The sequence below is a fragment of the Centruroides sculpturatus genome, unplaced genomic scaffold (genome assembly GCF_000671375.1).
Source record: "Centruroides sculpturatus isolate CEXI.00-Female unplaced genomic scaffold, Cexi_2.0 scaffold355, whole genome shotgun sequence".
Classification (NCBI taxonomy): Eukaryota; Metazoa; Arthropoda; class Arachnida; order Scorpiones; family Buthidae; genus Centruroides; species Centruroides sculpturatus.
The window spans coordinates 453006-469347 of NW_019384632.1; the positions used below are offsets into that span (position 1 = coordinate 453006).

A 16342-nucleotide genomic window follows, 5' to 3' on the forward strand; every position below is an offset into this window, starting at 1 on the left:
ACCTACTGTAGATCTGTTCAACCCATACTGCACAGCGACATCAGACATCTGCCCACTCTCTACCTTTGCTATTATACTCTCACCTCTCGAAAATAAAAACTGAGACAAAACTTAACAAGTGCCCACCTGAGAGTCTTGCGAATACTACAAAAAAATGGTTTCTGTCAGAAAAATAAAAGACTGAAATTACAAGGGAGAGTTTCGAAGTTTGGAGGAATACTTTCCGATAAGTATATACCAGGTTGAGTGTCAATGTCGATGTCTCCCTCACTCTGAAAAGTTTTGAATTGTTGTCTGAAGACAAGGGGGAAGACTAATCGGTATTCATTATTTTATGTTGCTTCTTCTTGTGTTTGTTCTGTGAGGTGTTCGAACATAAAAAAATCTTTCGCAAAAGTGTTTGTTATCTGATTTGTTTGTTAACCAATCACCCACTGTATATTCTACTAGCTGTTACCCGTGACTTCACCCACACGGATTTTGCAAGCAAACCATTTTTATATTCAGTATTTCAACAACCATAGTAATTGTTATATAACATCTACCGCTGAGAATTAAACAAACTGTTTTCAATTTGATCAATTTTCTGGAATGTTTTACAATCGTTCTATAATCCAACCAATATGCAATAACAAATTCGAATTTAAAACAGTTTGAACATTTGGTTAAAAAAATCGAAATATATAAAAATATTTATAACAATGTCTGAAAGATTATTAATTTAATACACTTAAGTACTTAATGAAGACTAAACGTAACAAAAAATTTTTATATGAAATAAAACGTTTGTTTTATTTCATATAAAACACATTTCGTATTTTTTGTTATGTGTTATTTTATTTCATATACCTGTATATGAAATAAAATAAAAATTGTTTTCTGTTAATCTTTGTAATATTATCTGTAAAACCAGTATAATAAGTCCTGATAATAGAAGATACAAATTTATAGTCGAAAATTTACATATTAATAAGAAAAAAGGACATTGAGGCAATTTAATTAATAAATGTCAAAGTTGCTTTTAGTATAAATGCATGTTTCCATTGTTTTGATTTGTAATTGGATATTTTTCACTGGTGCACATATTGTTCATTAATGAAAATGCTTGTGCAGTATTATAGGCATTAGATCCATGATGGCATAAGCAAAATTCAATGATTTTTAAAATAGTTTTAAAAGATTTGTGATATATTTATAAATTTCAATCCCAACTATGTGGCAGGATTCATCATTTTGTCCTCATTTTTTCACTGGTGACATAACTTTTAATACACACAACTTCATCAAACAGTTTACCTTCATTTATATTTAAATTCCAGTGGTTGGAAATGGATAAAACACTTTCTTTGATCTTTGCCCACAGAGGGGTTTCTTATAGTAGGATTCATTCAAATATTTCCATTTCCATGAAAGATCTATCCTGAAAAAGAAAAAGGAAAGAAACATACTAATCTTATGTTATTTCCCAGCAGGAAGGAAAAACTAACAAATGTGAGAAAATTAAGATAAAACAAATGCTTTTTGTCTATTCCTAAGAAGTGCTGGGAAATAACTTAAGGTTAGTGTGTTTCTTTTTAATTATCTTTCCAGTTTTCTAGAAGATTGGAACTTGTAGAGCTCTTCCAGCTTTTTAAATAATTAATGTATGTTTAGTAAAATTTATAAATTGCATTTTTAAATATCATCATTTGGGATCAAAACCCTCATGTCTTCATTTTCTAAAATTTTACAGGAGAGCTTAAAAAATGTTGTTTTTAAGGGAGGCAAATTTTGAGTACAAGGTTGTTAGTTTTTGACATTGTCAAAACAATGTTAGGGAGAGTGCTTAAAAGGTACACACCACTTACAAGGTTTTGGCAATATACAGAAATTGACTTTACAACACATTACTGCAAAAATGTGTTGTAAAGTCAATTGGACTCATTATTGGAGATAAGAAGTTTTGATTTGATGATGTGTTGGTATCAATATTTTGGGGTTTTTCTAAATATAACAATATAAATAATTGCTCATTTTGTTTAATGAATAAATTTTTAAAAGGCTTTATTTGTGAGCTGAGGATGGCTCCAAGCTTGATGAAAATATTACTTTTTGGTTACTTGATCTTAGCAGCTTGATTTTTTTTTTTTTTTTTTTAGTAGAATATAAGCTGATTATACAAAAATTTATCAGTGTACATTGTGAAGTTTAAATTCTGTAATTATTTAATTTATGAAAAAAATAAAACTTTTATAAGTTCTAAGGCATTTTGTTTATTACTTACACATGGTGACAAATAATAATTTTAAAAACCTTTTACAGCTAAATGATAAAAATTGCAAACTTAAGAAAGAAATCAGTAGACAAGAAAATAATCCAAGTTCCAGTAAAACAATAGTAGCATCTGTTTCTTCACAGACTGATGACTCTCTGAATAATACTTCAAGTAAATTAGAAAGAGAGTAAGTAATTATTATTTTTAATTGAAAGCATATTTTTTAAGTAATGGAAAAGTTTCTGGATTTAGTTTTTTATTATATTAAAAACAAGGATAATATAAATTTTATAATATTTTGTTTAGTGTTTAATTTTCTCTTAATATCCTTACACATCCCTACTTTATTTATAGCATATTTAATATTTTTACTGTTTTAAATTTAATTTTTGAATCTTTATGCATTAATTTAAATTTTATATTTCTATATTTGTTTATCACTATTTAACAACTCTTTTTAGGAAAAGAATAATTTATTCAAAATTTCAAAAGCCGACAGATAAGCAAATGAAAAATAAGTTTTAAATACATTATTTTTTAAAGGTGCAAATGTACATAGATATGAATACTTTTATAAAAAAGTTTGTTTCTCAATTTCTGTATTTGGAATAAGATGCCACTTGGAAAAACTATGAAGAACTTTTAAATGAAATAAGTACAATGGTATTTTTTAGGATTACAGTACAGTAGCATAATTTACAAGGATTAAACATTATCAACTGTGTCATAATTTCTATCTTTTCATTACTATTTTCTTTTTATTATTATTTTTTTAATTTATTTTTATAATTTTACTTACTTTTGCACATGTTTTTTGTACAGTGGAACCTCGCTTAACGAGCACCTTGCATAACGAATAATTCACATAACGAGCAAAGCAAATTGTAAAAAAAATGATACTCTTAATGAGTGACGTTTTGCTAATGAGTGACCAGGAGAGGAGAAGTCCCAGATTGTGTGCATGCTCCATCAGTCTCTGTTTGTCACTCATTCCACTAGCATCTTTAGCATCTTTTCCAAACTTGTGTTCACACATATTATGTAGTATTATGTAGACACAACTTCAACAACCATAACCCATTATGTAGTAAACACACCAAATGATATACCAAATTCTTGGGCTATAATTAAATATTAGAAATTAATTAATTTGACTAGAGGTAGGCAGTTATGCTGTCATCTCGTATTAAATTTAATGATCAATTCCAAATTAAATTTTAGAAATGTTCAAATTAAAAATTAATTATTTATAATTATTAAAATTAATATGAGATAGCAGCATAACTACCTACCTCTAGTCAAATTAATTAATTTCTAATAGAGAGGTTGCAGCCAAAGTTTTCATCTCTAAAACATGAACATTGAACATTGAGTGCCACCATCTTGAAGGCTTGAAGTTTGACAATGGCATTTGGAACATCAAGCGTGATTCCAATGACATAACTTTTGGCTTGTTTGTCAGATATATTATCTGTATTTTTTTTTTTTTTTCAGTAAAAAATTGAATTTGCATTTCAGGTTGGTTCATTCCATGTGAGAAGAAAAGATGATGATTCACGCTTCTTAACAATGTATATTGTTAAGGAGCATGAACATTACACATCAATTCCAGGGATGAAATCACCCTCTCTTTAGCTTGGCAAGTCCTATTCCAAAAAGAAGAGTGAATACCTCATCTACATTAAAGGATCAGGATAACTATAAAATATAAAAAAGGGGAATAACAATGCTTTTTTATCTTCAGTACTTATCCCTCTAACACCAACTTTTGTTTGTAAAAAATGGAAAACATTTTTTAAGACACAGGACCTTATGTAATGACTAGCTTATGAAACCAATATGCACGTGATTCCTTTCTATTTTCAAATTTTGTATTTTGAAATATCATTCCAAATGGCTGGTCTTTGTTTTAAATAATCATTACAAACAATTTTTAGCTTGAAAAAGGACCCAGGAGGGATCCGAAAACGTTTGCTTGGACAGTTATTTTTACATTTCATACTGGTTAAAGGTTTATGAACGGTAAATTGTATCTTACTCCGCTGTGTGATGATTCTTTATCAATGTATATTGTATAATTGTCTTTGAATAAATGCTATACATAAAATATTTTAGTATTTTTTTCGGTATGGAACACCTTATCGTATTGTACATTAATTTATATGGGAAAAACTGTTTCACTAAACAAGTGTTTCACATTACAAGTAAGATTCTGGAACGAATTATGCTCATTAAGCAAGGTTCTACTGTATTTTGTTATTGTAATACAAGTAGTTTTATTCCACATGATTTAAAACTAATTCAGCAATTTCATCCATATTGTCAAGATGTACTTTTCATTTAATTTTTTTTCATTTTTCCATCACAATTACTTCCTCTTTAGTATATCAAAGTCTACATATTTATTGACCATAAATTTTTAAAATATCTATGCAGTTTTCAAACTGATAATTGTGTACAGTGAAAAGAAGCTTCACTGTTGATCCTAGCACTTTTCAACATAATTACAAAAATTGTTCCTGTGGTACAAAAGTAGCTAGCCATCAGTAATGAAATATTATTCTGTACTATTTTTATCTTTGACATACACTGTATTGACATCTTATAGTAAGAACTGTGTGAACTGGCTGCTGACCTATCTTATTAACAAGATCATCTATATTTTTGGAAATTGAATGTCATGAGCCATAGATAATTCTCAGAACCACATTTGGTTTCAGAGTATGCAGTAATTTTTGAGAATATTGTTTCTACAAATAGAAAATTTACAGTATAATAGTTATAATATTTTATTAAGGAGATTTAATTTATTTTAATATAATAAACATCAATGTTCTAAAAAAATATGGAAAAAGTTTTTAATATTCTATATTTGTAGTAGATTGGAATGAAATAGAAATGTGACTGTTTTTTAGACTCATGCTCATTTTCAAGAAATTAAGAGAAACGAATATGATTAGAACAATGTAATAACAAGGAAATGTTTCCATGGCAATATATTTATCCTTGTCATTATGTTGCTATAGTAACTCTATTTAAAAATAGAAACTGGGAATGTGGAAATTCCGACATTCATGAAACCTTTAAAAATGGCAAAACAATTTAATTACAAACATTTTTGGTAATTTTTATTCATTTTTAAAGACTATCTTCAGGTGGAATACAAAATCGAACTTAGTGAAAACAGAGTAGTATAATGGATAATTTTCCAAACATAGAATGCCAGTTGATTTAAAATAATAGAATAAAATAAATACATAGTATGTAAATATTATATAAGATAGACATATGGAAAAGTTGCTTCTGGTTATGCCATGTCCAACTCAATGCAGGCTTTCCATTCCACAGAGAATGTTGATATCTTTTAATTGTTGAAACAACCCTGTCACACATATTTGTAAATGTATAGAGCTTCTGCATAACACATATGATGTCCATTTCTAATACTTTTGATAATTTTAGCATGTTGCCAGCAAACATCAACTGAATCAGAAAGAGCATAGGCAGCAAGGGCCGTGACTAATACAGACTTCTGGATGTTATACCTTATGCTCCTTTGGTCTAGCATCCAAAGATCTTAAAGTGATCCCAATGTATTGAAGGATGTGTGTAACATGCAATAAATATTTACTTATTTTTATATATATTTGTCTTATTATATATATTGTATTTTTATTTGTTGTTGTTTATTTTTCATTGTTAATCCATGTATTTAATGGTTTTTTTCATTATTTATCTACATATTTATTTGTAGTTTTATTTTATTCTATTATTTTAATTTAAACCAACAGGCATTTCATGTTCAGAAAATGATTCGTTATATTCTATTTTTGCTAAGTTTGATTTTGTTTTTTATCTGAGGATGGTCTTTAAGAATGACCAAAGACTTTTATAATTAAATTGTTTTTGTTGCTTTTAAAGGTTTCATGAGTGTCTGAGTAACTGTTTGTTTTTATTAATTCTTGAAGATGGATATGAATCTGAAAATGTTTTTTGTTTGAAAAGATGCACTAGATAGAATACAGTAAAACCTGTCTACGGAGACCATATGTGGTTCCTTTCAAAAAGTCGTATTTTAGACAGATGGTGCTGTAATATTGTATTTCCACATGTATTTTGCGTACTTTTTAGCCATTTCTACTAAGCAAAAACCTTGAGCAAAAATAAGCAAATCTTTTCAACAATAGAGCGATATTGATATTTTATTCTCATCAGATGACTCGATTAACAGGAGTCATTGTGATTTTATAAGACAGATTTAATACCAATGTTTTAAAAATTAATACAATATTTGCATTTTCTTGATTATAATGCACACTACTTTTTTCCAACATAATTAATTCAACTTGGTTCTCTTCATTCACTCTTTAGTTATGTGTATTACAGTATGTCATTGATATAGAAGTGCGTCATATATTTCTCTACCACTTCAGTTTTGGTTTTCATTAGTTTAATCTTATTTTATCTTTAAAAATACTGTATTTTTTTAAAAAATATTTAATATTTTCCTAAGTACAATAAGAAAAATTATTAATTAATAATAAAACAATTTTATTATTTTTTTTTGTAATATGATTTCATTACATCAATGACAATCGTAGAATTGAAAAAGGAAGGTTGCCTGTAAAACTGATTTTTGTGTTAATGCATTTATTGTGTCTTGAACTTCTAACAACAGCACTTTGTATTTCTTTCATTTCTTGGATATTTTCAAACAAACTGAAATGAATTTCCTTTGTATCTGGACTAATTCATTAACACCTGCACCTAATTTCAAGAGTAGGAGAAGTGCCTGTGATGGGTTCGAACAAGAGTTTAGACTAATTCATTATATTAGGAGGAGGAAACATTGTTGATATGGTTCGAACAGTAGTTTAGACCAGATATATTCGCAGAAGTGGTTGCTTATTAGTTATTGTATGTTGTTTCCGACCAAAAATCGATGCCTGTGGTTGCGTTATACAGATGGTTGTTTAATACAGGTAACTTATATGAAGACTATATATAAACTATTCCATGCCAGAAATTTTTGTCCATTTTGACAGGTGCCTGCGAATGCAGGTGTTCGCCTAAGCAGTTTTTACCGTATATCAATTTTTTTTTTATGTTTTTAAATTTGAGTAAAGATCAATAATTTCAAATAATTTCTGACTTAGGTTATTTAATACTAAAGATGTAATATTTTTTTTTTTTACATTAAACAAATATATTTGTTATATTATCTATAAGAACTCTACCATTATTTATTAACCTCAATTATTCAGAAATTTTAAGTTATTAGTTAGTTCAGTATTGTTTTATATCTGAAGTAGCAGGCAAAAGTAACGATAACTAAGATTAAGATTATTACGTTACAGTCACAAAATGCAAGAATTGGGTCCCCTTACTTCCAGACTAATTAGAGAATTTTTAGATGGTTCTAAAAATACGTTCAATTTCCCGCAAAAACGAAAAAAACTGCATCTGCGTCTTGCATGTTGCTTTCTCTTAACAATTCCATTGTTACATAACACTTCCATTGTTACTTAAAACTTCCATTGTTGATGGAAGTGTAAAGCCTTAATCCTGTCCCTCTCCCCTGTGGGAAGGAATTTCGAAAAATCCCTTCTTAGTGTGCGTTCTCGTAACGTACCCTAACTGTGTACCAACTTTCAACTCCTAACCGTTTGGGCTCTTATCCATAATGNCCCTATGTATTAATCTAGATCTTTGTTTTTTCAAAGTTTATCCCGTTTCATTCCCTCTGTTCTTCCAAATTGTTTCCTTCTCTCTATTGTTTCCAAGCCGTTTCCTTCTTTCGGTATTTGTAATTTTAATATTTAAATTTTTTTTTCAGAGAATTGCTTTGGACACTTTCACCTGAAGAACTTAGCATTTTGGAAAGAACATTATGTAGCACAGATGATTTTCATACTGTTAAAACTGAATGTGCAATTGCAAGTGATTATCCTGGTAATAAATTTCAAAATTATGTAAATCTCTTTCTTCAAAATCATCAAAATTGTCAACAGTTTATTTTGGATTTTTATGGTTGTCATGTAAATACCGCACAAAACAATCAGAATTTAGTTGATTCCAGCAATACTACTAAAACTTGGCAGACCGAAGAAGAAAATACAAGAGACAAAAACTGTTTTTCAACAAATAATTCAACATTGGATAATTATAATAGTGATTTGCATTCAACAATAACTTTTGGTTGCTCAGATAATGAACAAAACTTTGTTAATTCAGATATTCCAAATTATTCTCATGTGACGTTTACTGAAACCAGTAATACTGCTCAATGTATATATAGTGAGAATTATTGCAATAACAAGACTGACACTTTGTCAAAACTTGAAAATAGTTTTTCTACTACTTGTACTGATTCCAATTCAAATGATCAATTTTGCAATGAGACAAATCATATTCCTGAAGTAAATGAAAACATTACATGGTCGTCTTCAGATGTTCAATATTGTGAGAGAGATGATCAGCTCAATAATTTATATGCATCATCATTATCCAAGGATGTTCCACCTTACTTTGATACAAATGCTCAATCAAGGAAAAATGAATATGAAAATTACAATGTAAGTAGTTTAAATTTTAATTTTTAATATGTTTTATATCATAAAACAGAGTTCTAGTGCATCTATATTCAGTAATTTTAAACAAACCTTCAAGGTTCCTAAGAAAAGTGCTTTAAAACCTCAGAAGATATTGCAATTAAATATTCATAATTTCATTATCTCAGTGATAGTTAACCATAAATATCTGTCAAATATTAGCATTGATTTTACTAATATTTTGGTGCAGATAAATTGCAAGTGAAAATTTTTCAGTAACATAAAGAGAGATGATGAATATTGCCATTGTTATAGAAACCTACAGACACACTTTGTTATTTTAGTATCACTGAAATGATAGCATTACATTTTAAGTTCTGAGAATTTGTTCAGAAAAAGTGAAGTAATTTAGTGCAATAATTTTGATTTTCAAGAATTTCTGTAAACAACTAAAATTTAATATTTTCGAAATCGTAAAGATATCATTTCTTGCATATAACCCATGGATTATTTGTATTTTAAAGTCAATTTGGAAGTAGGTATAGAATGTGTTCTAGCAATTTTTGTGGATTATATGTAGGAAACTATAGTACAGTAAAATCTCACACTATCTTTCCTGGATATATAACTTTTCACAAAACATCATTCAATTTCTAGGGGTCTTTGAATAAATCTTATTTAAACTATGAAAATTAAACCTATGTCAATCATTTCTCAATTTATTATTTTTTTCATATCTATTGGTGAATTTTTAGTCCTGAAGAATGTTAATTCTGGACTTAGTTTTTAAGAAAGAGCAACACCCCATGCACAAATATTAGAATGCATTGGTACTGGTAACAGTAGTTGATGTTTTGTAGCAAGTGATAATTTGGACTGCATACAATTAGTTTGCATGCATCTTAAATGCAATGAACTGGAAGGGAAGAGTAGTGGTAATGGTGAAGTCAACCCCAACAAGTTGCTAATGGCAAGTTATACTGAAACACTGAAACAAGTCCATAAGTGTTTTTTATATGGTCAATATATCATCAAAAAGACCAAACAAAAAAATAAAACATTTTTATTGTATAAGAAAGAAACATGTCTATATGCTTTTGTGAAAAGTAATTGCTGCTGTTTTTTATATATCAAAGAAAATTTTTCCTTTTTACTTTTGCTTATTTTTATCTTTCAGAAATGTGAGCGCTGATATTTAAAAGATGATGATGATAATATCTTGCCAATATGATGGAGGAACAGTATTTTGTAATTGACAAGACTATATCTTGTCTTTAAAATTGTGCTGTTTTCAATGGCTGCACACCTTAGAGGTATGAAGGAGTATATGTCAGGAGTTGCAATTTGACACACAGTATTTGGTGCCCAAATCATGTGCACATAAAATAATCCAGACTTGTAGGTAGTCAGGGGACTAAGAACTGGGTCAAAATAAAATACAAAATGCTGAGATTGTTTCCACAAACAGATTTGCGCATGCATTTGCTCATGCTCTCAGTGACATAGTCTCATCCCAAAAATGGCTTCTCCATTTTACTTGTTTGTGCTTGAATTATAGAAACATCTCTAATTAGCTGTAAGCATCATAAAGAGGGTTTTTCCCCTCCTGTGTAAAAATAGAGAAAAAATGAAATTTCTCTTTGATTTGCTAGTTTTTTTATATTATTACTATCAGTTGCACTTCATCAATTCATATATTATTTTTTCAAATTAAATCCAATTTGTTTTTTTATAAAATTTCTCATCATCCGGATTCAATCTATTATAATAATGTTAATTTCAATTCAGATGACTGGTCATTGAATTCTGTTATTTAGTCAAAAGTCATTGAAATCTGTTATTCATTTTATAAAAATGAATAACAGATTTCAATGACTTTTAAAAACTTCACAAAAAATAGAAAGAAAGCTAAAATTAAAAGTGTATTCCCATTTGCATGAATTTTGCATATTGAGGTGGATGAGAGTCTCTCTAGATAACGACTTTTATGTTGCAATCTCTACTGCAAGACTTTTATGTCTCCAAAGTGTAACAAATGTTAATACCTGTTTTTAGATATGTCATCATTCTAGTTTCTTATTCATAAAGAATATATTATTGTTTTTTTTTTTTAATCTAAGTGATAAAATGTTATAAATAGTCCTGCTTAATATAAATGCTTAATACAGCTTGTTTTCAATATACAGTGGGTGATGGGTTAACAAACATAATTCGTTCCAAGACTTTGTTCGCTATTTGAATTGTTCGTTAACCAATTATCAATATACCATAGGTTTTTATGGAAATTTGATTAATTTGTTCTGGAGATCCCAAAAAATAAAAAAATATACACTTTCAAAAAATAAAAAAAATATATACTTACTACGTTTATTTATATGTAATAATAAAAATACATATATACACAGTCTTGCATTTTTATTAGTCCTGCTTTTTCCATTTGTGGGGGTTAAAGAATCTGTCTAATGTCAATTGCTTTTCTCTCTTCTTCAAGATTTCTCAGAAGTAATTAATAGCATTGTAATTGTAGAGATTCCTATGCCTATAAACCTCAACCTGGTTTGGATGCCATTCTAAGACCGTCATTCTGACATCATTCCACTTCTTCAAAAGATCTTTAGTAGCAGATGTCGACATTGGTCCTCTTTTTTCAGAAGAAAACATATCTCGCCAAGTTTCTTGGTGGTCTTCATTCAAGCATTCTTGGCGTTCTTCTGTCGTCAGATCCATTTCAGGTTCCATTATGAGCACTTCAATGTTCTTTATTTCTCAGATGTGATTTTTGTTACTCCTTAAGCTGCTTGAATCTTCTTGATAATACAGTATGTTTCTTAGATAAGATTGAACTGCGACCTACTGTAGATCTGTTCAACCCATACTGCACAGCGACATCAGACATCTGCCCACTCTCTACCTTTGCTATTATACTCTCACCTCTCGAAAATAAAAACTGAGACAAAACTTAACAAGTGCCCACCTGAGAGTCTTGCGAATACTACAAAAAAATGGTTTCTGTCAGAAAAATAAAAGACTGAAATTACAAGGGAGAGTTTCGAAGTTTGGAGGAATACTTTCCGATAAGTATATACCAGGTTGAGTGTCAATGTCGATGTCTCCCTCACTCTGAAAAGTTTTGAATTGTTGTCTGAAGACAAGGGGGAAGACTAATCGGTATTCATTATTTTATGTTGCTTCTTCTTGTGTTTGTTCTGTGAGGTGTTCGAACATAAAAAAATCTTTCGCAAAAGTGTTTGTTATCTGATTTGTTTGTTAACCAATCACCCACTGTATATTCTACTAGCTGTTACCCGTGACTTCACCCACACGGATTTTGCAAGCAAACCATTTTTATATTCAGTATTTCAACAACCATAGTAATTGTTATATAACATCTACCGCTGAGAATTAAACAAACTGTTTTCAATTTGATCAATTTTCTGGAATGTTTTACAATCGTTCTATAATCCAACCAATATGCAATAACAAATTCGAATTTAAAACAGTTTGAACATTTGGTTAAAAAAATCGAAATATATAAAAATATTTATAACAATGTCTGAAAGATTATTAATTTAATACACTTAAGTACTTAATGAAGACTAAACGTAAAAAAAAATTTTTATATGAAATAAAACGTTTGTTTTATTTCATATAAAACACATTTCGTATTTTTTGTTATGTGTTATTTTATTTCATATACCTGTATATGAAATAAAATAAAAATTGTTTTCTGTTAATCTTTGTAATATTATCTGTAAAACCAGTATAATAAGTCCTGATAATAGAAGATACAAATTTATAGTCGAAAATTTACATATTAATAAGAAAAAAGGACATTGAGGCAATTTAATTAATAAATGTCAAAGTTGCTTTTAGTATAAATGCATGTTTCCATTGTTTTGATTTGTAATTGGATATTTTTCACTGGTGCACATATTGTTCATTAATGAAAATGCTTGTGCAGTATTATAGGCATTAGATCCATGATGGCATAAGCAAAATTCAATGATTTTTAAAATAGTTTTAAAAGATTTGTGATATATTTATAAATTTCAATCCCAACTATGTGGCAGGATTCATCATTTTGTCCTCATTTTTTCACTGGTGACATAACTTTTAATACACACAACTTCATCAAACAGTTTACCTTCATTTATATTTAAATTCCAGTGGTTGGAAATGGATAAAACACTTTCTTTGATCTTTGCCCACAGAGGGGTTTCTTATAGTAGGATTCATTCAAATATTTCCATTTCCATGAAAGATCTATCCTGAAAAAGAAAAAGGAAAGAAACATACTAATCTTATGTTATTTCCCAGCAGGAAGGAAAAACTAACAAATGTGAGAAAATTAAGATAAAACAAATGCTTTTTGTCTATTCCTAAGAAGTGCTGGGAAATAACTTAAGGTTAGTGTGTTTCTTTTTAATTATCTTTCCAGTTTTCTAGAAGATTGGAACTTGTAGAGCTCTTCCAGCTTTTTAAATAATTAATGTATGTTTAGTAAAATTTATAAATTGCATTTTTAAATATCATCATTTGGGATCAAAACCCTCATGTCTTCATTTTCTAAAATTTTACAGGAGAGCTTAAAAAATGTTGTTTTTAAGGGAGGCAAATTTTGAGTACAAGGTTGTTAGTTTTTGACATTGTCAAAACAATGTTAGGGAGAGTGCTTAAAAGGTACACACCACTTACAAGGTTTTGGCAATATACAGAAATTGACTTTACAACACATTACTGCAAAAATGTGTTGTAAAGTCAATTGGACTCATTATTGGAGATAAGAAGTTTTGATTTGATGATGTGTTGGTATCAATATTTTGGGGTTTTTCTAAATATAACAATATAAATAATTGCTCATTTTGTTTAATGAATAAATTTTTAAAAGGCTTTATTTGTGAGCTGAGGATGGCTCCAAGCTTGATGAAAATATTACTTTTTGGTTACTTGATCTTAGCAGCTTGATTTTTTTTTTTTTTTTTTTTAAATGCAGTAATCAATGCAGGTGACACTAAGAAAGCAAGGCATATATGGGCAGTGTCAATTTTTTGAACTTATTCAAGATTGTCACATTCATTTCCCTGTGATATTAAATCATTGTTTCAAATTTTAAAAAGCTGTCAATTTATGGGAAAATTTTGATGAAGACCATGATTTTTTCAATGATGGGTGCAATAAAACAATAGTTCAAGGAATGATGTAGGTAGGGGAAAAATAATTTTATTTATATGGGTCTAGTTTTGGACAAATAAATCAGAAATACTTGTGGAAAGATGAAAGTACAGTTGCACTCTGTAATTCAAATGAATGTAACTTTGAACACTTCAGAGTTCAAATGCTAAATTTGATAAAAATTTGCCTCAGTTTTGAATGATGCTCCAAAGTTTGAACTGTGCACATGGTGAAAAATTATACTCAGAGGATAAATGCAATCTGTTGTGTGCCAAAATTCTCTCGTTCTATGCTCATTTATTTTTAGTGCTTTTCTTGCTTTGTTTTTGGTGTATTTGATTGTATATATTGTGTCTTATTCATCAATTATTAACAATTTTTTCCTGTAATTTTTTTCATCAACAGCTTTTGGACACCCCATATGTTTTGTATCCATTAGTTCAAAATTACATGAATGGAACTTTTTAAACCACATTTGATATATTTGAAGTTTAAGAGAATGTTGCCCAAACACATTACAATTTTTTTTTTTTTACTGTTTATATAACTTTATATCTTTTCTGAAACTCATAAAGCATAATATATCTGATATGCTTTTTATCTGAAGACATTTCAACTTGATTTTATTCAAACAAAATCTAAAGTAAAAAATTTAAAATAGCTTCTAAGAGAATACAATCTTACAATAGCAGTGTGTTAAATTCCACAACTGTTGTAATTAAATCACACATTTATAGTAAGGATAGCTATTAAAAATGCACAACTTTTCTTTAACTCAATGTAACAACTTTTTTTTCAACTCAGTATAACCTTTACATATTAACCATGGCATTGGAGAAGTGTGGAAGCAATGAAGAGTAAGAGGAAGGTTGTAATATCAACAATTGAGATGAAAAAGGAACTTATTGCAAAGAATGAAAGTGGTACATGTGTAGCTTATCTGACAGCCATGTTTAAGATGTCAAAGTCAATGGTGTGCAATTAGTAAATGCAATTTTCACTTTATTATACAATATTTATGTATTTTATTTATTTTTTCATGTTTTAATTTCTTAATTTTACCTTAAATTATATTTGCTTGCTGTTTTAAATTCATCAAAATGTGCATTGTTAGTATCTGAGAATGGATTAATAAACTTTAAATTATTTCTATTGGAAAAAATCGATTTGGACTTTGAGTGATTCAGAATTTGAATATTCTCTTGGAATGAATTAAATTTGAAGTGCAAGGTGTCACTGTAACAGGAATGATGCAATGAGGTTTTACTGTATCATTATATGAATTATAAATATTTTTTAATTTTTATTTTTAAATATATTATTATTGAAATTATAAAATTATGTATCTTTAGTACGTTGGAACTACCATATAGACCTAAACCAATAATTTTATCTCATGAAAACAAAGAAAATATATCTCAGCCTGATGATTCTAATAATTTCTGTGCCAAAATATCTTCTAGATCTTCGGTATCAAAGTCAAAAGGTGAATTTTTTAAAGTGGTCTTTATCCCTTTATAATATTATGATTTAGTTATGTTTTAATTGAATTTTAAAGGTAACCAGTTTTGATCTATGCCTTTTATAAATTTTTTTAAAAGAGATTGAAGTTGAAAAGTAACAAAATTATTTCATCATTGAATTACTTTAGTCATTAACATTGAAATATTTTTTTAACTTTTATTAAATGAGTTTTTTTACTTAAATTTTTGCCTTTTATCTGAAATTTTATTGAGTTTGATATGGTTACTATTACTAATTGCTATTAAGGCTTATATTTTTAATAATCTTTCACTTTTATAGAATATCTTATCTCTGGAAATGTAAATAGAATAAAAATTATATTTTTGACTTTTATAATTGTTTTTGTTTCAGTAAAACTGAAACAAAAACAATTATAAAACTTAGTATGATTCTGGCATGAAGCAAGTGCAATTATGAAATGAGCATGTGCAGATTGGTACTAAATAGGTACTCAGTTTAACATTGGAAATGATTTAAAATTTAATGGAGTGTCTATTTTTAAGTCTTTCATAAGAACATTTTTGAATAGAAATTTAAGCTTATTAACATTGTATGAACTTTATATTTATGCGATAGGTGGGACCGAATTGTAACTGCGTAAGTCGGGGTATAATTTCGCATATAAATACATACAAATAATTTTTAATTGGGGCCGGAGACTAAAGAAAACAATAATTTAGAAAAAAAATGTTTAATAAAATCTTAGATAATACATATGTATAACAAATTAGGCCTATATTATTTTACAATTTTTCACATTTACTTGATTATTACGCCATAATTTTAACATTGTTTCCATCTCAGCGATAATACTGTGACGTTTACGAATGATGCTTGAATT

At 28.4% G+C, this 16342-nt stretch overlaps 1 protein-coding gene across 1 annotated transcript in view; it reads left to right on the forward strand.

The window, feature by feature from the left end:
* LOC111625788 (lateral signaling target protein 2 homolog) overlaps window positions 1–16342 on the forward strand; it is an 88709-nt gene that overhangs the window by 54237 nt on the left and 18130 nt on the right. The window contains exons 10-11 of the mRNA XM_023369006.1: window positions 2302–2441; window positions 8091–8829. Of these exons, the coding sequence (XP_023224774.1) occupies window positions 2302–2441; window positions 8091–8829 (879 nt within the window). The remainder of the gene's footprint in view (window positions 1–2301; window positions 2442–8090; window positions 8830–16342) is intronic.